This window comes from Cheilinus undulatus, linkage group 7 (genome assembly GCF_018320785.1).
Source record: "Cheilinus undulatus linkage group 7, ASM1832078v1, whole genome shotgun sequence".
In the NCBI taxonomy this organism is placed as follows: domain Eukaryota; kingdom Metazoa; phylum Chordata; class Actinopteri; order Labriformes; family Labridae; genus Cheilinus; species Cheilinus undulatus.
Genome location: NC_054871.1, coordinates 47,835,935 through 47,858,258, shown reverse-complemented (window position 1 = coordinate 47,858,258; position 22,324 = coordinate 47,835,935). Strand labels below are relative to the sequence as shown.

Below are 22,324 nucleotides of genomic sequence, written 5' to 3'. Positions count from 1 at the left end.
CTAATCCATTTAAATTTTCTGTAACCACCACTCCCAAATATTTCATTGCCCCTAGATTCCAATTAAATTTATATCTGTCCTTCACATTTACGGGTGGTATGTAGTTTAATGTCAGTACTGGAGTTTTTGTTTGTTTATGTTTGTTTTATACCCAGATAAGTTTTCGAAGCATTTTGATAAAGGATTAGATGAAGCGGTACAGAGTTGGCTCTGCTCATTGTGCGTATGCATGCATGCAAACAGGTGCTTGTTTATTGTGTTTGTTAAACGCCTTGCGGTAATATTGTATAGCCCGGTAAATTTTTATTTTCTCAGCTTCTCTGTTCAGCTTACTGTCAATTGCGAGAAATGTATTTTAAGGCGCGCGGGAGTGAGGCATTGATAAGGGAATCGTTAAGATAAAATGTAAATGATGTCGATGGATTGAGCCAGTTGGAACCGGTTGTCAATGGGAACCGGTTCTTGGTTCCCACCCCTATTGTTGACTCCTTCTAATGTGCAGACTGGTGAACAAAAATTACTGAATCAACCTGTTTTGGGTGTGTGGAAGGTATTTTTTGTTTTTGTGTTGAAATTAAAATAGTAGTATGATTATAATACCGGCTGTATGAGCCCTGTTTGGCTCATTAATTAATGTTTTTGCTGTTCTTTATCAAATATGACGGCATGCTGCAATGTCCTCCTTGTTTACTGTGTTTGATTAACAAATACTTGTTCTTTCCCACCTTCTGTTCCCCTCCTGTACCGTAACACTCTCTCCTCTTGCCAGGGCTCTGGCTGTGTAACCTGAGCCAGGGGCCAAATATAGCCCTACACGATGAGCAGTTTGGGACCGAGACAGATGGGACAGCAGGCCACTGCAGAGGCAGTACGCAATTGGACCCTGAACCTGAGAGATCCTGCTGACTGTCTGACCAATAAGGCTGCTCTTCTGGAAAGAGAAGCTTCTTTTAGGCTCTTTTTTGAATAAACGAGACAAACCTGGAACCACTAAACCAGGAGGACAGATAGCACACTTTAAGGTAGGCATTTTTGTTTTTGTCCAGCATTTAGTTTGTTTATGGAAAGCATGTTCAAAACCATTTCATATGACAGTACAGCTGTTTAAATGTGGTTTGAGCAGTATCAGTCAATTTATAGATGACATAGAAAGTGTCATCTTTCTTACACTTCTTTGAGGACATTTCAGTACCTTCTAATTTAAGATATGTAAGTGAAGTTTATTTATACAGCACCTTTCAAGAGCAAAGGTCACAATGTGCTTTATAATAAAAATAAAATGAAATAAAATAAAAACAGAGTTCTTAAATACTGATCATTACATGTAAACATAGAAAGATATGTCAATATGGATCAAATAGGTAGTTAATAGTCTAAAAAATACAGAAAAATACAAGTATTTAGAAGCATTTAAGTCAACCCGACTCTTGTTATGAAACCTTTCAGACAATATAGGACTAAGTGGAAACTCTGACAGCAGTGACAGTTGTTAACATTGTGTCAGACAGTCTCATGTTTAAAATTTTCCACATTCATTTTTAATCAGCCCTGTTGTTATCCCAAAGACGTTTCCTCCACATGTCTGTTTTAACTCTGGGGCTTTCATTGTAAGTTTGCGTATGTCTGGTCGTACCTGAGCTTAAAGGCCTTCTCTCTGAGCTCAGGGTGGGTGAAGTTGTGCTGCTGCTGTGAAACATAGCCCAGGGGATTAAAAATAACAACAGCTGGTCTTCAGGACGCCATGAGGCGCTGAGTGTCATACTGTGAGCGATGCATGTATCTCCGCAAACAGCTACACAGCATACTCTTCATCTAGAGTCAGGCTGGGATATTAGACGAGGATTTAAGATACACCAATATATCTTCAAACAAGATATATGAGAGTCAGCATTGTTTATATTATATTGACTTTATGTTGTTTAAAAGAAGGATGCCAGGAATAATGCTCAGTTAAAACATTGTTTACATTCACAACCACAAAGGGTAAAATGCTCATTAACCACATGATGGTCAATTTAAATATTTAGTCTAATAGAGGAAAAATATTTTTATTTATTATATTTGATCAAGGATGTTTAATACCACAACAACAAAAATAGAAAGCTTCAACTCCCAATAATGGATAAATTATTATTTGTAGTTATAAAAAATTGCAGAGAAATTGCTGCAGACTGTTTAAACTGCTGAAATATTTTAGCAATGGTTTGGAAAGTGGATGGAATAAAGGCATACATTTTTTAAATTGTACATTTTTATGATCTCTATTGTCTTTTTTAACTTGGGATAAGGTGTTTTGCTGTTTCCATCTTTTTTTCTGTTAGTGATGATTCAGAAAGTGTTGAAATTAAAATTATTTTCCATATTTGTATCTTTATACCTGTTGTTCTCAAGTCCCCCCACTGTTTCCTCTACAGCAAATCATGATCAACCTTTCTGCAATTTTTTGCCATTTGAATGTATGAAATGAAAAATCTCAGAGTATGAATCTTAGATGAAATCAAAACAAAGTTGAGCAAAGGGACAAAACATACATGTTTATAAAAAGCTTTATAACAGAATGTGTTCTTGGAAAAGAGAAACTGGGTCCAAAAGTCTATGATGGATACTACGGAAGTCCTAAGTCACAGATGGAAAAAACCCAAAGCTCGTAGGCCAGATCCGGCACACCAGCAGGTGTAATCAGAAGACATTTTTGGGACACAGGGAAAATACTAATTTGCCATATTTACTAATTTAGATATTTCTAACATTACATTTCACTTATCTTTTATGAACTACATATTTTAGTAGCAAAGGAAGGGCTTAATATGATACAATAAATAAGTTTGATTTGTCATGTTGAACTCTTTTCAGCAGGTAGTTACATTTTTAAAAAGATGCACTACAGAACAAATGCTCCTCTTCATGTGATGAGGTTGCTCCATTCCCTCAGCTGAGCAAACAAGACCCTGTCTGACTTTAAATCTTAAAATTTCTTTCTGTTAGGCGTTAGTTTGGGATGCACAGATGCATCAGTTAAACATCGGAATTGGCTATCAATCCTGTTTACTAAGGGTGTAAAGGTACGTGTATTCGTATTCATATTGTATGTGTATCAATACGGACCTCTCAGTACGGTACAGACATGTACCGAATAGATACATGTGGAACAGAGCTCATACACAGATGGAAAACCAGAGCACAACTCACTGTCACACTGTCCTGGCAACCACACAACCACAGCAAACGACAGCAACAGCCTGAATATTCCCAGATAAAAGTGTCCTGTTTAGGAACGCTTTGTTTTCCAGTGAAATACAACAGTGGACAAAGAGAACAACAGTAGCACTGACATTATTTAGCATGTGTGTTGCTGACAGCACGACATCCAGCGGAACAATAAAAGCATTTGAAAAGGCACCACTTAATAAGAACGTCACTGTAATGAGGAGGAACAACAAAAAGTCTCGCCAGCCAGTTATGAACTTCTCATGATTTAAGATCATTTTATTTAACAATGGTGCTCTGGTTTTGTGGATAAAATCAATTCTATCAGCCTCAGAGGAGGGGGGAGAGGGGACTCTATCATGTCTGCAGCTGCGTCATAGGTAAAGTTTTCCTCAGATTTCACACCGCTCTAACCTCTTTATCTGCCAAGATGGGCTGTGAAAAGTTCTCCCAAACTTTGTTGTAGGTCCCATTGGTTAAAAAAGTAATCCAGCGCTGAAGTCTGTGGGGGAATTGGCAGGATAGATGCTAATTAGCATACTTAACAAGCTAACTTATGGATGTACGATGATGAGTTCAAGTTGGCTGGGAATTTTTAGTGTTTAAAGAATGGGTGTAAATATGTCAATATATCAATTAAAATAATTAAGTAATTCAAAAATGTATTTATTTAGTAATATTTTTATTCATTGAAGACCTTTTGGAAGGAGGTTGCAGCATTATTAATAATTTAAATGTGATTTATTCAGCCTATTTATTTTAATATAATTTAACGACAAGAAATAAATAATTAATTTGCTTTCATTACCGTACTGAAAACGTATCAAACCGTGACTTCAAAACTGAGGTACATACCGAACCCATCTTGCCTATTAAGCTACGGAATCAAATAAGAGGTCTTTACAAGACAGAGGAAGTGGCCAGTTAGACAAATGGATCTGATTTTAGGGTAAAATGTGAGAGAAAATCGTGCAAACACTAAGAGTGTTCCACCAAAAGAAGTGATAAAAAACATCAGTATTGGGAAAATTGTCATGCTTCAAAATAATTTTGTACTGCCCTAAATTTCTTAATCAGTGCAGCTCTAGTGACATCACTAATAACTGCACCACCATGCAGTGATCAATCATAATAATTATGAGAGTTATTGTGCTGTTAGTGGAGAGCCCTTGTAACTTTGTACAACTTAACATGACTGAACTTCCAAAGCTTATTATCAGCAGTACCTATACCTTTTTGTTGCAATCTTATGAAAGTAATTTATTAAATCACTGCTTAAAAAAACAACAGTAGGATCAGTTGTCAAAAAAATGTTATTTTCAGCTCCTGGTGTCTGTTAATGTGTAGTAAAGCTACATAAATGAAAAGAGTGATGATCCTGTCAGACACAAAGCAAGTAAAAAATGCCAGTCATGCTCTCGGTGACCTCAGTGAAGGCCTCTGCTAATACCCACCAACTGTGTCCAGACAGCAGCCAGAGTCACCCTCCCTTCAGTGGCCACTAGAGCACATAAGCCAGTATTGTGAGGTCTATATTTGACGTTTGACTCCTTCATCTTCTAATGATAGAGATCTCATGTACATTTTAAGCTCGGCTGCAGTCTACTTTGTGTAAACTGCTACTTAATGACAGCTGATGTGTGTATTTCAGGATGCAGGACGGGAGTTGGAACCAGCCACTCCCCATCTCTCTGCTGCTGAAGGACCCAGCAGGAGGCGGGACTTTAGAAGGTGATGGCGGGGTGTTTTCCGAGGCTTCTTCTGATGGGGAACTGTACCTGGACTCAATGACAGAGCTGGATTCTGGAGATGCGGACTTTGCGGATCTTACTGCCTTCTTGAATGCAGATGAGATCAACCTTAGCCTGGACCTGGCCCGGGAGGCCTTTGGAGAACCATTTGAATGTGAAGATCCGGCCCTATTGCATCCTACACCCCAGGAGCAGGCTCTCCAACATGTACCCTCTCTTCCTGTACCCCCCCAGACTTCGCAAAACCTCAGTAAAAGCCCAAACCTGCAGCACCAGACCAAAGCTCCCTGCTCAGATGAAAATGCACCAGTTGATGTTTCTTCAAGCCAGCGCGCCCCCCTCAACAAACCCCTACAAATGTCTAGTGAAGCACCTTCCTCTGCTGAGAAGGTTGTCTGCCACAAACCAGTCCATCCAGTCTATAAACAAGACAAACCCAGGCTCCTTCATGAAGGCCTGGAGTTGGCGGATCGGGCAGGGTCGGCCACAGAGTTCTGCAGCCGAGCAGCAACATTCATTGAGGAGCTGTCGTCTATCTTCAAAGGTGCTGCACAGATGGAGCCCCCTGTAGAGGAGGACTCCTCCTCTCCGGATAGTGGCTATCTGACTCCACGGGGCCAGCGACCAGTCCCACAAGGCTCGGTCTCTGCTCCCCCTGTGCCTCCCAGCCAACCAGAGGAGACACCGCACAGCCATCCAGCTTTAAACCCAGAGCCTCAGCCTGTAGGTTTGACAGCGGCCACAACTTCTGCAGTGTACCAAAACTCTGGTGCCCTGACCAGAGATGGGCCGCTGTCTCCTCCTATTTTCCTTCAGAAGCTGAAGAGTCAGGAGGTGGCTGAAGGAAGCCCCATCCGTCTGGAGTGCAGAGTCAGAGGAAACCCCCAGCCACTTGTCAGGTAAGGCTTGATCCAACGTTACACAGCTGTTCTAAGGCTTTTTGTGGTATTATACTGTAATCTTACTCCTCAGCAGATGGTGGTGGCCCAGTTTTGGAACTAGGGAATTATTCTTCCCTTTTATAAGCTTGGATAACTTCTACATGTCTTAGACATATAACATTGTTGTGGAGATAGTGTTTAAAAGAAGACAGCTGTTTGTATTATATTATATTAACATGTACCCCAGCAAAAACATTTTTATCGTTTTTTAACTGATTATACTGCCTGAATAAATAGTGCTGCACGATTTGGTGACTGGTTTTGATTATACTGGAAAATACTGTGATTGCGATATACTGAGTAAATGTATCATGAGCCTACCTGCTTGGTTATCAAGGAAAATAATGATAGTTTTGAAGTGTGCATCTCTCAAAACATACAAAAATAAGAAGTATAAAAAAATACAAAATCTTATGTTTTTAGTGTACTGCTTTCAAAAAATAAATGTTTTTCCTTTTGGAAAATAAAAGTACTTCTTCAAAGGGTAATAGTTGTAGTAATTTAAACTTAAAGGCCTTTTTGCAAGCATATTTGTAATCATTTCAAGTACTACTTACTACAAAAATGACTGCAGCCTTCTATGAGATTATGTAATTGGACAGCCTGACATCGCGATTGGGATTACAATTAGATTAATAGTGCAACACTAATTATGAGATATTGATATTTCTTTCTAAGTTCATCCAAAAATCTGTTGCCAGAGACAATATGATATGACAGGAGGAAATATTGTTTTTTATTTTTATTTAACATTTATTTAGCCAGGTAGGTCCCACTGAGATCAGAGATCTCATTTTGAAGGGAGACCTGACCAAGAATACGGTGCGATATACTATGTAATACAGATAATGTAATAAGATATAATATATTATACAGACTGATGTGATTATGGTACAGCAAACATGATTCTATGGGAAAGGATATGATACTCTAAGGATTCACAGTATTGGATTTTTGCTGATATAGCTGTATTTTCAAACTTATTTAGACTCTACTGATACTGATACAGTGCCTATAAACAGTATCCATCCTCCTTGGATTTTTTTTATTTTATTGTTTTTCTTTTGCTACAAAAACCTCTTTAATGTCAAAGGAAAAACAGATTTCTTCAAAGCAATTCCATTTAAACATAAATTTTAAATTTAAAATAAGTTAGAGCATAGATACAGCATATACTCCCTTTACTGACCTAATTCAACAGAGGTCCAGCCAATTAGTGCTAGTAGTCTCACAATTAGTGAAATGAGGATCACCTGAGTGCAGTGAATGTGTCTCAAGTGATTTTAGTATATAGCTACCTGTGTCCAGAAGGTCCAGTCACTGGTTCATCAGTATTCCTGGGTACCATTACACCATGAAAACAAAGCAACTCAGAGAAAAGGTTATTGAAAGGTAGAAGTTAGTAGTAGTGGTGTGTGCAGGTGTGGGTATACTCTTCCATATACTGTTTAGATGTGTGTATACTCTATGGTGCCAGAAAACTAATGGGTATACTCCGTAAACCTGCTTATACCATGCACTACACCACTGCCCATGACTACTCTAAAGAAGTTACAAGCTTCAGCAGCTGGGATGGGAGAGACTCTGTACACAATTGTTGCTTGGGTTCTTCACCAGTCAAAGCTTTATGGGAGAGTGGCAAAGAGAAAGCCACTTTTGAGGAAAGCTCCGATTAAATCTGGACTAGAGTTCACCAACAGGCATGTGGGAGACTCCATGGTCAAGTAGAAGAAAGTTCTTTGGTCTGATGAGACCAAAATGGAGCTTTTTGGCCATTAGACAAGATAATATGTTTGGCAGATATCAAACACTGAACATCAACCCCAGACACACCAGCATCAGCCTTCAGCCAGTGAACACTTGTGGCGTGGACATTAAGGTGGTGGCATCGTATAAATATTTAGGTGTACACCTGGATAATAAGTTGGACTGGTCTAAAAACGTGGACTTAATCTACAAAAAGGGGAAGAGCCGCCTCTTTTGCCTGAGAAGACTCCGATCAATAGACATCTGCAGTAAGATGCTGCAGATGTTTTATCAGTCTGTGGTGGCAAGTGTTCTGTTTTATGCTACAGTCTGCTGGGGAGGCAGTGTAAAACACAAGGATGCAAGGCGTCTGAACAAACTGGTGAAAAAAGCTGGCTCTGCGGTCGGAATCAAGCTGAAGTCATTGGAGGATGAAGTGGAGAGACGCACAGTGAAGAAGGTGGAAGCCAATCTGAGGAACATAGATCATCCACTTCATATCTCCCTAAATGACCAAAGAAACAACGGTGGTGGACGGCTCCTATTCCTGCGCTGCAGGACAGAAAGATTTAGAAAATCTTTCATTCCATCAGCAATTAGACTTTATAATTCTACTGTAAACAGATGAGAGAGACTCCAGACAATTGAATTTCCCTGCAGGGATAAATAAAGTTATTGTATTGTATTGTATTGTATTGTATTGTATTGTATTGTATCAAGTTGTGGGGATGCTTCTTAGCAGCTGGCTCAGGAAGGCTTTTAAAGGTATAGGGTAAAATGAATTTGGCAAATTAATGGAAAATCCTGGAGGACAGTCTTATTCAGTCTGTGGCTATGACTTGGGGAAGATTTGTTTTCCAGCAAGACAGTGACCCAAAGCATACATTGAAAGCTACACAGAACGGGTTTAAAGACGACAAGATGAATGTTCTGGAGTAACTGAGTCAAAGCCCAGGCCTCAATCAGACAGAGAATTTGTGGCTGGACTTGAAAAGGGCTGTTCATGCCTGATCCCCATATCCTGATTGAGATCTATCCACACAGACTCAGTGCTGTGATTGCTGCCAAAATGCATATATTGACTTGAAGGGCGAATATTTATGCAGTCAGTTATTTTACATTACATGTTTTTATGTAATTGTCATTACTTTGTAGATTTCCATGTCCACTTTAACATTAAAGAGGTATTTTTGTATTTTTTGGGGTCAAAAAAGTAGGGATGCACCAATCCACCTTTTCTGGTCCCAATACTAATTCCGATACCTGGGCTTTGGGTATCGACTGATACCGATACTGATCCGATACCGGTGTTAAAAGAATAAGCTGCATGCCCTGCTGTAAGATAAGACTGGTAAATGGTTTGGGTAAAAGGCAAAAAATGAGTGCATATAGATTACTGAAGTTGATATTTATTTAAACTATAAAGTGTATAAATGTTTAACAGCAGTTTGGTAAAAACAATGCTTCAAAACTTACAGAAATTACTATTCAAATGTAAACTTTTTATACCCTGTAGACTGGTAATGCAGCAAAACACAAAGAAAGTACATCAGAAGTAACATTCCAGTACAAAACTGTATTACACAAGTGTTTTTAACCACACACTTTAAACAAAGTGACAATTCTGTGAGAAAATAGCGCAAACAACCTTGTAAAAAGGCTTAGAGCTGGTTGCCTTGATCAGCACCACAGATCGGCCCTTTCCTGCCGATACCCGATCCAGCTTTGAGGGGCTGGATCAGGCTGATACCCGATACCAGGATCAGTATCGTGCATCCCTACAAAAAAGCCAAATTACACTGATCATGATTGATTTATATAATCAGTAAAAGGGTAAAACATCCAAGGGGTAAATACTTTCTATAGGCACTGTACACACCTTTTCAATTGTTAATTGTCTCTTGTTCAGGGGAGCTGTGTCAAGTTGAGCTGAGAGAGGCATGGGAAGGTAAACAGTAAGGTAGTCATTCTCCATTTGGGGATTCATTAAAAAATCTTCAGAGCTCACGGTGGGTCCCTCTAAGTGTATAAAACTGTTGACAGCATATTAGTGTTACCAAGACATATTTCATTAGGGAAACCCTATTGCCCCTGAATGTTTGATGTCAGATTTCCAAATACAAGGACAGAATGAATATTTTCCAACAGTGCATTGACGTACAGTATACGAACAGACCTTTATCACAGTCATGTGTCGCTGATACTGACCAGAGCAGGCGTCAGGAATCAGCCATGTTGGCCTGCCCATTAGAGATAAGGCGAGTGAGATGGGACGGGTCCAGAAGATGACTTATATGTGTGTTGACAAGCAGAGCACCTGGTTTGAGTCTGAGGGGACTTCCATTCCTGCGTTCGCACATTTGTCCACCGATACCTGTGCCAGTTGAAGCAGGGAGCCTGGCTCACTACTGCCTGGGGGAAGTGTGTAGAAGGCAGCACCCCTCAGCCCTGGTTATGTGCACCAACTGACTAAAAATACCCTCCTCTCTTCTTTCTAAATGTGTCAACTTCACAGCCCAGTCAACATGCTTGCTGTTTACTATCTAGGCATACCTGTCCTAATTAAAGTCAGAATCAATTTGAATTTCATGATGTCCGGACTGTATTTATGCTCTCTCTGAAGGCTGTGTCTGATCTACCTGATAGTTTAGCTTTTCTGGCTGAATCTAAGACCTTGCATTCACATCCACTTTTGGCATCAGGATACCATGATGCAGTTCTTTAAGCCAAGTCTGGATGCCTCTTAATGCATATGAAAAATGATTTGATATCTGATAGCTTAGACTGGTGGTCTACAGAGGGGTCTGGAATGCTTTCATCCTGACTAGTTTAGTATTGTAGATGCTACCTGACCTGGCATGCTTTATAGACTATCCTTTCAACTAACATAATCTGTGATTGTCTGCCAGTAAGCAAAAGATTTGGTTTATTTATATCAGAACAGCCCCAGTCAGACAGAGCCTTTATGTGTGGAGTTTGCAGCCCATCCACTCAAAAAGGTTTATTTGCTAAAATGTGTATCACTGTTCCCTCTAAAAGTATGCTTATAACTAGCTAGAGAAGGTGTTAAAAAGGCATCACTCCCCTCTTAGCTCAAGGCTAATCTGCCCTTTTTCATTTCTATTGGAGGGCGTAGCATGCATGGGTACCCATGGCCACAAAATAAGAGGATATCAAAGTTTCTTTAACAGCTTTTCTCCCTCATGTTGACATTAACATGCTTTTAATGGAAACACTAATATAATATTTGGTTAATAAACCTTTTGAGATTTAAATGACCCCTCTTTTCAAGACAAGTGACCAGCGAAGCTGGATGGACATACATATGCCACGTTAACCTAACCTGACGCGCCAGAAGGATTCGTTTCCCACATCCTTCTCGTAAACCTTCCATAGACGGCGTTTGGGAAAGGGCAGAGCCTATGAAAAAAAAAAAAAAACTACAAGGGTGATTGGAAGAATGTTCTGTCTGTCACATCTTTACAGTCCAATCAGAGCAACAAAACATGTGATGTTGTTGCCACTACTGAGGAGTAAACTCAATAGAGAACTGCATAACTCAAACCATGGCGACTATGGACATGTCAGAACATGACTATTGTTGTTTTTGAAAAGAAAACAACTCAGTGATGTTCTTTGTTCTTCTTTTAACAAAGAAATGTCAAGTTCTGATAAAACTGGTACTATAGCAGCATCCACGCTAATGTCTTCGCCACAGTTGCTCTGGCCTCTTGTTGCTGCTTGCTTACACCACGACTCTGCTGCGCCCATAAGTACTGCCCCTCGATGCTGATTGGTCCTGTCACTTTCTAACCGGGCCCAAACTGTTCAGATGGGAGCTTTGCAAGATGGATTCGCCAGTGAGAAACACTGAAACGGGCAAATCCATCTGCTTTGCAAGGTTACCGTTAAGCCTTATAACTACTGAAAATGATATATGGGCTCTTACAGTGCATGCAGCTGCAATTGACAGTTTCTACAACTGAAATTTTACCCCATTTATTGTGTATTGCAAGCCAAAACTTCATTGCTCACAATGTGCCAGAATTCATAATAACCCAGGATGGAAATTAACTAATTACATTTACTCAAAGGACTGTAATTTAGTATTTTTTTTTTGGGGGGGGGGGTATTTATACTTTTAGAGTACATTTTGAAATAAGTACTTTTACTTCTACTTCAGTTTTAACCAGGGTAACTATACTTTTTCTGGAGTACTAAAGCCTTGTACTTCTTCAACCTCTCTTGACTACACTGGAGCATGAAGCGATGTAGCGAGAGCAGAAACTGGAGTGTTGATATCTCAGAGTTAAACATTTTAGAGTTGATTTGAACTCCCAAAGTGTAATTTTAACCCCATGCTAAATAAAATGGTCTTCACTGTTAATACTTGGAGTTAATTGACAGTGTTGATCCACCAGTGTCAGTCCAACTCTGTGAAGAGTCAATTGATCTTTTTCAAATCTGGGGGGATGTGTGAGAATAGTTTCCCATCATGTCCTTAGGCAAGAGTCTTTAGATGTTTTTGGATGTCTACTGTTGTACAGGGTTGCTGTACAGTGCTGCTGCAGTTCTTTTGTTCATGCTTCTGTTGGAATGTTGTTGTTTTTTGATGTGAGAAGCATTTGCATCATGAGTGAAGTTACCCACAGAGTTCAAGCTCCCACCTGTGATCTTAGGTGCTCCTAAAGGTTACATAGTTCATATTCTTTGTCAGTATGCGTTGCCTTGTGATGAAGTTGACCCTGCTTTGTCCTTCTGTCCTTCCTTACTGCAGCTCTTGTCATGTATTTAGATACATGACACGTTCAAAAGTGTAGTTAGTTAGCTATATGTAGTTTGGACCAATATAAACACTATTGAAGTGTTGACGCTGACAATTTTCCATGTATTTACTTTATTATAGAGGCTTGACTTTACCTGTGTGGAGATCTATTCTCTTCTTGTTCTTGCCAATAAGAAAAGATCATTTTTACTGTGCAACTCCTCTGTTAGTAGGGGTTGGAGAAAAAATTGATACAGCATGGTATTGTGATATTTTGTCTGGTGATATATCGAATCGTCTCGTCTACCAAGTATTGATTTTTTTCAAAGTAATTGCTTCTATGAATTGAAGTTTATGATAATGGTTAAATAAACTCAATATTTTGTACAATTGTTTGTCCAGTGAGGTCGAGCAAGAGAAAGATAGTACAACAGACATGGCAGCACCAGGGGAAGGGCATTAGGAATGCAAGCAGGGCACATAGGAGATGGACATGTCACATGGGGTTTGCAAGAAGTGCAACATGAAAATAAAATACTGCAGAAATACGACAAACATGAGGGTAAGACTAAACCTAAATCAGCTAAACAGTTGAAAAAATGGTATATATTGCAATATATTGTATCACAATACTCACTGTATTGCAAAATATTTAAAATCGCAATACTATTGAAAACTACTATTGAATCGTGACCCAAATATTGTGATAATATATCGTGGGGCCACTAGTCATTCTCACCCCTATCTGTTAGTGCTCAGTACTTAGAGTAAACTTAAAATGAAATGATGCTACTTAAAGAGTGGCATAGCTGCCCACTGTGGACTTTGCTGAGCAAAATGGAAATCATCACACAGACAGTCTTTGCCTTTTCCCCTTCCAAAAAACAGACTGCGGTTTATATTCCAGATTGTGTGGTATTTGGATAAGAGGCAGGAAAGTGTGTTACAGTTGAAGGTTGTTATGGGAGATGTATTGCTATTGCTTAGTGTCAGCACAGGTATTTAAGTTCAGTCTAGTTGGTGTGTGAATGCCCAGCATGGATGTTAATGCAAAACTCAAACAGGGTCAAAGTCACAGTACTGTCCATTATGTCTGTTATGTAATTTGATTAATACTGAGATCAAGATCAAGAGTTATCATTGTGTTAAACCAAATTTAGAATTGAAAGTAAAACTGTCAGGTAATTTCCCAAGGTACTACTGTCCGTATTGATCACTTTCAACTAACATGATGATAATTTAATGGGTTTGGTCAATCAGTATGCGCATTAAGGAAGTCTTTCTGCCTCATTTGGTATACCCTGAACTGTACTTAAGCCTGACGTTTTCAGTGATTTGTGACTAAAATTTAAACCAACATGCAATCTAAAAAGTCTTTATCTTGACTAGGTTTAAGTAAAAGGATGTTACAAATGGTCAGGTTGAGTTATATGTTTCTCTTTCATATGTTTTTGTGTTTTTAGTTGTTTGTGTAATTGGAGGATTCAAAGTTAGTGTCCCAGGATGCGTATCTCCCCGGTAGGCTATATGGGGGCCTCCACTGCGGCTGTATAAATAGTCTCCAGGGCAACAGGAGCCAGGCACAGGAATGCAGGCAATGCAATGACATGGCGCTTTCAGTCACCAGGCTCCACATCTCCCCACACCTTCTTGGGAAATATGAAGGAAGTGTAACATGTTTAACTACAGGAAATCAGGGGAGCCGTAGTGACATACAACATGAAAATGCACAGAAAACAACAACAAAACACTGGTGGAAAATTCAGACTATATGTAGAGAAGTTCCTTATCGAAGAATGTTGAATAGCATAGTCCAGCAGTGTATAAAGCTTTTATTCATGTTTTGGTGTCTGATGCAGAGATTTGTTAAATTCCGGGGTCAATAGGGTCAAAATAGACAAATAAGACAATGGAGCTTTCAGAAAAATATAATAAAACCTTTCTTTGATGTATGTCACAACTCTCCATGGGTTTAAGAGTTTCTGTTCATAAAACAATGAATATTTATCATAATTAAGCATGATAATGACTTGATTTCACATTGAATTTAACTTGGGGTCTTTAGTTGCTAAGTTAAGGACTGTAGTCCTTCATTTGGTCCTTAAAGTTTCTGGATTTTAAACAATGGAGAGGGACAGAAGGGTAGGAGGGGCTCTGAATATACAATGTATTGTCTTTTGTGTTGTTCTTACTAAGGAAGTCTCGAGATCCCAAGAAAATGACTGAAATGAACTCAGTGCCGTGGTAGAACTGGTGTTTTTATCCTGGGATAAAGTAGTAAACAGGTTGAGATCCAGAGAAAACAACTGCATTTCCTTATAATCATTTGAAAAATATGAATAATACAAAAACTGAGTAAAAAGTACATGGGTGCCTATTCTCTTAAGGTGCACTGAATGGAATGAATGATTGTTTAATTTTGATGTTTTAAGCTGGCTTCTTTTGTTGCTTGAGCTTGGAAGAAAAGGTTTTATTTGTTAAGTATTATTTCAAATTTATGGTACTTATCTAATTTGTGTTTCATTAATTAGAGATATCCTCTTAAACTGCATAAAAAAATTAAGTTTCCATTGAGTTTATGACTTTTGAGTGGTTCCAATAAGTTAAAGATCTTTATGTTGTTAAAAGTGAATTCTGATGTTGTAACAGAATTGTTACAGAACAGAGCTTTTGTTTTACTCAGCAGTAGTGCAGCGTGTTTCTCTGTCATGTATGGAGTCAGGGAGAAGTCACTTCTTGTTTACTATTGATTTTGGACACTAGATGGCAGCAAATTATATATTGTTACCAATTTAACTGGGCGCTCCTGGAAGAATGTCCTTCAAGGAGTCTCCACCATAATCACACTGTGACAAAATAACAAACACTGTTGCAAAAGGAAAAACATGTAGTTATCATAAGCCTTAATGTATTAAAGAGGAGAACTTAAGGCCCATTCTTCAACTTATTTTATTTCCTCAGTTCTACCTTCTTTGAACTTGTATGTCAGAATTTCATAGCTTTAGAGCTTTTTGCTTCAATGCAAGTATGAACAAATTAAATCAGCTTGTAGCTACATGACTGACTGGATTAAGTGTTTGTGTGCATGGATTTGTCTCTTCTTTCTTGAACATCTCATAGGTAGAGCTGCTGTTGTTTTCTCCAATGTATCTTGCATTTTGTGCTACTATAGTTTGTGAGATGGTGAGTGAGATACTGCTGGCTGTGAAACTTATGGCCTCTTGGAGACAATTAAGATCCCTATCTTAAAAGCCTTCCAGGGCCGGCTGCCATGAAGCATCCCCACAGCATGATGCTACCACCACTGTGCTTCATAGAAAGGATTGGCGTTTTTATTGATGTGCAGTGTTTGTTGTCCACTGAACATAGATTCTTGTCTGATGGCCAAAAAGCACCATTTTGGTCTCATCAGACCAAATAACTCTTCCACTTGACTGTGGAGTCTCTCTCATGCCTTTAGGTGAACTCTCATTGAGTGTAGCTTTCTCTTTGCCACCCTCCCATAAAACTTTGACTGGTGAAAGACCTTTTATTTTGTCATCTTTTTATCCATCCACTGACTTATACATTTCAGTAACCTTTTCTTTGAGTTGCTTGGAGTGTACTTTTGTCTTTATGGTGTAATGGTTGTCAGGAATACTGATTAAACAGTGACTGGACCTTCCACACACACACGTGTCATTTTACTACAATCACTTGAGACACATTCACTGCACTCAGGGGATCCCCATTTCACTAATTGCAGCACTAGCACTAGTTTGTTGGGCCTCTGTTGAATTAGTTCAGTCACTTTAAAGGGGGGTAATATTTGTGCAGTCACCTATTTTACATTGCATATTTTTATTGTATTGTAAATGTTCTAGTGTAGCTTCGTTGAAATCTGTTTTCACTTTGGCATTAAAGAGTTTTTTTATATATAATTTTTTTGTTGAAAAGCAGAAGTATATTGACTATGATTAATCAGTAAATTCAATAAAAGGGTAAAATATCCAAGGGAGAGAATACTTTTTACAGGCACTGTAACTTGGGGTTCAATACAGCATGTAGTTTCAGGTAACAGCACTGTTGTGGTGCAGGTAGTCCTGTGCTTATTTACTGTCCCATAAGTATCACATTATTCATAGTTTTTTTTTTTTCAAACATATTTTTATTGACTTACTTTTATGTGCAAAGCATGGATAAATGAATAACTGCATCACACAGTAGTACTTGTACAAAACACTGAAAGGAGGATACAGCAGACAGACAAATAATAATAAATAAAAAAATATGACAGCAGGAAAAAGCATATATTGAAAAAAGATAAGATCAATAAAATAAAATAAATTAAAAACCTGGGAGTTTAGGAAGTCTATGTTAGGTACCAGACCTTGATTTGAGGAGAAAAAAAATATATATACTGTAACAAAATAGCCTATAAAGCTGTGAGTCCCTGTCACTTTCTCCAGGCCATGTCACTCAGTCCCGGTCTCATCCTTTTAGATTTTGCGGATCCAAGAAAACCAAAGAAAGGGTCCAAAGTCTGATAAAATAGAAAAGGTTTATCCTTTAGGGCTGTGGAGAAAGCTTCCTGTGGAATGATGCTCGTAACCACATTCACCCATTGATCAAGTGTGGGAGCTTTGTCCATGATCCACATTGCTAGAATGCATTTTCGAGCAGAATGTAAACACATTTATAGTTAATGTAATACAATGCTTGATTTTTGTGTTTTAGTTAGCCGTTTTATTACCCACACCGATGAAATCGGCAGGGGGTTATGTAAAGGGTTCCGTATCTTTCTTTCTTTGTTCGTTTGTTCGTTTGTTTGGTTGTATGTGTACAAGATAACTCGAGAACAGAAAGTTGGATCTTCACCAAACTTTCAGGGAAGGCTGGGATAGTGACAGGAGAGAATCGATTACATTTTGGTGATGATCCGCGCACCCGTTTGGTTTTTCTCGGACTTCGAAATTCTGAACACCGTAGTAATCAATGGGAGTTCCTCAGTTCCTTGGTGGTACTGCTTCGGCGTGGGTCTGCCGCCTCAGATGGCCATTCTAGTTCTCCATGAACAGATGTGTTGCTCAATTTTTTTTATTTTATTCAGATATTTTTATAACTCTGGTTCGACTGGACTTTACTTTTTGTGCCTAATCTCTTTCTTGGTCAACTCTTCAAATCAATAAAACTGTCCGATATGTTTTTCTGGCATCCTGATACCATCACAGATGCAAGGTAGCTCAAAGTTTTGTGATTTAAGCTATGTAAATATTGTCTCAGACCCTGTGTAAGTGTCCAAAGTGACAAAAACCTTCAGTGAAAATCAATATCTCTGTATTCCTGTGTTTGACAGGTGATGTAAACATGAGCCATTTTTAAAAGGTCTAAGGATAAAATGTCCATTGCTGCAGCGCCACATAGTGTCCATTGGTAGCTGCCACTGACCTCAGCTTGTTTTGCCCTCCAGGCCTCTGTCGGTCACATAACTGAAAGCTATGAATAACAGGAATGGAATGATCCTTGTTTCATAAGCAGGTATTAGACTGTGAGGTTAACAGTCAAATGAGGCTCTTTCAAATGAACCATTAAATATTTCCCCTGGTAACAACACTGAGTAATAACCTACTTGGAGAGAAAAATAAAGCATTTAAACGTGACCATGTGAAGTTTGTTAAAGCGAGGCATTTAAAACTACAAATAAATGAGATGAAAAGGTCACAACTCTCTGGGGTTTGTTTTTCTGTTTAGCCAACTGTCAGGCTTCTTCACTTTCGTGCAGTCAGATCAGTGGACAACAGCCATCCAATCACTTACCGCCTCATCTCCTCACCTCACTTCCTCGTTCTCTCAGACTAATGAGTTTGTGCTGAGCTGATGCCAGCATTTTGCACGGCCGGCTGAAGAGACATTCCTGGTGGTTTGGTGCTGGGAGCGGCCTTCCGTGGTCAGCCACAATTTGTCTCGGCCGGAGAGTCTTAACGGTGCTGAGTGCCGGGTATTCTTCAGTATGTTCTCATGGTCCTCACACACAATGTTTTATGCAATGCTCGTTTTATAATGATGCATCTCTGGTATTGGGCTGCGTGTGTGTTATATCCTTGTGGGAACCACTTTGTGCATTTTTGCTGTCTGAGGTAATTTTGCCTTTCTTTTGCTTCTTCGAGATGCTGGTTTGAGGTTAAGGATAGATGTTGGCATGTAGAATAGGGGATGTATTGAGTCAGTGTGTGTTTGTGTTGTTAAAGGGAGCATTTCTAAACAAAACTGATGGTGTGAGGTCGAGTTTTGCAGAACACCAAGCATGCTGCGGGTTCCCGATGACTGATTTCTCACTATTTAAATGCATAGCAAAGCAGAGGGAGAGAATCCATCTTTGACTGTGGCATGCTCAGTGCACTATTTTAGGCGTTATGTCTGATGCTTCTCCATGTTATTACCTTGCTAACTGCCTGTTGTGCAGATTCAAGCTCAAGCATTTCAAAACTTGAGTTGGAAATAAAAGAAAAAAGATGGCTGGCCTCAGTTTAAGCAAAAGCAAGAAACCACAGGGGGAATTTTGGAAAATGACAGGTTGCCAATGAATTTCCTTGGAAATCTCCAGAAGGCGGTGTCTCAGACATGAAGAGGAAACGACATTCCTTACACTGATGGTGGAATTTTTAGTCAAATATACAGTATGATCCCCCCGATCAAAGACACTTGCAAGCCCACAGACATAAATAAACACACCCACAGTTCATGATGATGGCACAAAGGAAATGTCGTGTTTTGACTGCAGATCTTTTATTTGTAATCTAGAATGGAAAACAGATGGGCACATGGAGAGTGGAGAGCTGTACTACTGCTAATCTGCTGCATTTCTAGGATTTCTATGATGATGGGCAGAACTTGATGTAACCAGAGTAGGAAATTTCATTTCTTCTATTGGCTAACCGTGGTGGTAAACCATAACCTTGCAAAGCAGATGGATTCGCCTGTTTCCATGTTTCTCACTGGTGAATCCATCTTGCAAAGTTCCCATCTGAACTGTTTGGGCCCGGTTAGAAAGTGACAGGACCAATCAGTGTTGAGGGGCAGTACTTTTTTGGTGCAGCAGAGTCGTGATGTAAGCAAGCAACAACAAGAGGCCGGTGCAGTTATGGTGGAAGACATTAGGATGGATGGTGCTAAGGCGTAAGTTTTATCATAACTTGATGACGGAAAGAAGAACAGCAGTGGGTTGTTTTCTTTTCAAAAACGACAAAAGTCATGTACTGACGGTCTACAGTCTCCATGGTTCACATTTTGCAGTTCTTTATAGAGTTTACATCTTCAGTAGGGGCGCAGGCGCAGGTCGTTAGAGGCTGCGTCACATGTTTTGTTGCTCTGGTTGGCCCATAAAGTTATGACAGACAGAACGCTCATCCAGTCACCCTCCAGGTTTTTTTTTTTTTTTTTTTTTTCAAAGGCTCTGCCCTTTCCCAAACGCTTTAGGGGGTGGTTTTCCAGATGGATGTGTGAAACGGGTAGGGCGTGCCAGGTTAAACAGTGCTAGCACTAACACTGACAGTTCACAGTTTTAATTCTTGCGGACTTCTTAAGACATAATTTAAGCTTCTTTACTTTTTCCATGGACAGATACTATATGACACACATAACCAGCGTGTTCTTGCAAAAGAGGTTTGGTTTTCCCGTTACCAGTAGCCCTTCCTTCTACGTTGTGTGAAACAGACTGTGTATGAGGTCAGAGCTCTGCTGACTCATGACGCAGCCCGGCTGTAATGCCGACTGTTTGGCCTGTTTCAGGAAGGCCATAATTTTAAATTCTCCCTCATGGGCTCATTTGATCTCTGCAGGAGGAAGGGAGAGGGAAAAGCTCTGGTATTTTTATACCTGCTTTTTCTAGAATGTTACAAGCATGATGTCATTTCATATTTAACCTCAAAATAATGAGTTAGCCTGCAGAGTGGGGGTGCACTCAAGCTCAAAATTAAAACTATATGGAGACTATTTGCCAGAAGCTTAACATTCCTCAAAGGTGAAAACATTTAAAAGGGAGGGCTTTTAAAAAAAAAAGGATACTGAATGGAGATTTTGCAGGTTGATGTGAGGTAGTCAGTTTGACGTATTATTTAGTTCTCACTATGCTGATAACTGATCTGTGTTCATGACTGTGTGTGTTATATGTGGACAAAGATGCGTTTAAGGACTGAGTACATCTGAGCTCGTTCACTGCAGGCTGCCAGAGAATTTCCTGAGGTAACCATAAATAGATGAAACACCTTTAAATGTAACTTAAATCACCTCTTAGCAGACTCTACACCTTTACATAACTTGTGCACCCACTGTAAGTGCAGATAATTCACTTGAACCCATCAGGATATCAGCAGTCAAACATTCAGACGGACACACGTCAGAACTATTCCTCAGCGGTACGTTAATGGCAGCCGTGACGAATGGACCATGTACTGTTTAAGCCTCAGCACTGGCCACTGGCATCCTGCTGCCTGGAGACATGGTGTGAAGTTTCACTCAACGAGGTGAGACTTTTCCTGCTTCTCGCTCAGCCTTCAACTCCAGAGGCCTCCTGACCCTGACCCCTTATCACATTTAGTACCAAAATTCCCTCTAATTTATTTGACCCTGTCTATAAAACTAGCTACACATGCTTGTATAGAAGTTATGTCCTTTCTTTTGTGCTGAGTGATGGACCAATTGTTAACTTTCACTTTTGGCACCAGAATGACTTTATTCTTAAAAAATTACTTAAGCACAAGTGCCATAGGCTGCAGTAGTGCAGTGCAGGGTGTATGTAGGTATAAGAAGTATACCCACTTCTAATTCTCTCCTAGGATGCACGGACAACTAAAGGTCAAGGCGGGAGAAAACCCTGGAGTGGTCGCCAGTCAATCGCAGGGCTGACATATAGAGACAGACAACCAGGCGCACTCATTCACACCTGCGGGCAATTTAGAGTCACCAATTAACCTAATGAGCATGTTTTTGGTGGTGGGAGGAAGCCGTAGTACCTGGAGAGAACCCACGCGTGCACGGGGAGAACATGCGAATTCCACACAGAAAGGCCCTGGCCCTGACCGAGAAGTGAACCAGCGATCTTCTTGCTGTGAGGCAACAGTGCTAACCCCTGCGCCGCCGAGCCATCCATAAAGAAGGTCAGGATTGTGGACAGGCCAGAGACACATATTTGTGTTAGAAAAGCCTGAAAAAGTGATTTTTGCATAATATGTCCCCTTTAAACGCTTGTTTAAGCTGTTGTAAGATGAAGTCCCGCAGCGCTGGGCTCTAGACAAACTGAGACCAGCCAAAGCAGCACTTCACTTGTGATAGAGCCCCAGGCAGGCTGACAGAGACAGCACACCGACTTTGTTGCGGAACAGCCGTCAAACTTTGAGAGAACACGTGTTTTCGACTGCTAATCGTGCTTAGTTTCAACAGCAGTTAGTCAGTTACCTGGCTACACGTAATACTAGAGCTAGACCTGCTACTGACTAGACTCAGCCTTAGCTGTCCCTCACAAATCACTCGCTCTGCCAGCTGTGGGAGTTGATATGCCTCGCTCGTGCATCACAGCACAATGTAGGCATTTAAACCAGTGATGACGGTGTTGCAGAAATCCATTCCATGGCAAAAATTTTACTGGTGACGGTATTAATACCGGTTTACCTTCCAACTCTAGGTAATGTTACAATCTGCTCTTCTTTGTCTGCAGGGTTGCCAGGTCTAGGTGACAAGTCTAGCCCAATGGCCGATAAAAACTAGTCCAAAATTAGCCCAAAACCAATCCCGACATTGAAATTTAACATACTAAGCCATTAAAACCTCTGCCACACCACATATATTGCTTTTGTGCGTGCCATCGTGGCATGACGAATCTTTGGCTGTGTGCAGTAATTCATTTTTTCCTGTTTCTCTGCTGGTTAATTTAGTTGTAT

At 39.9% G+C, this 22,324-nt stretch overlaps 1 protein-coding gene across 3 annotated transcripts in view; it reads left to right on the top strand.

Annotated features, from left to right (window-relative positions):
• Positions 1–22,324, top strand: part of palld (palladin, cytoskeletal associated protein) — a 143,043-nt gene that overhangs the window by 4,264 nt on the left and 116,455 nt on the right. For all 3 annotated transcript variants that reach the window (XM_041791859.1, XM_041791857.1, XM_041791858.1), the window contains exons 4-5: positions 770–1,022; positions 4,859–5,857. In XM_041791859.1, the coding sequence (XP_041647793.1) occupies positions 4,860–5,857 (998 nt within the window). In that variant the 5' untranslated portion in view covers positions 770–1,022; position 4,859. The remainder of the gene's footprint in view (positions 1–769; positions 1,023–4,858; positions 5,858–22,324) is intronic.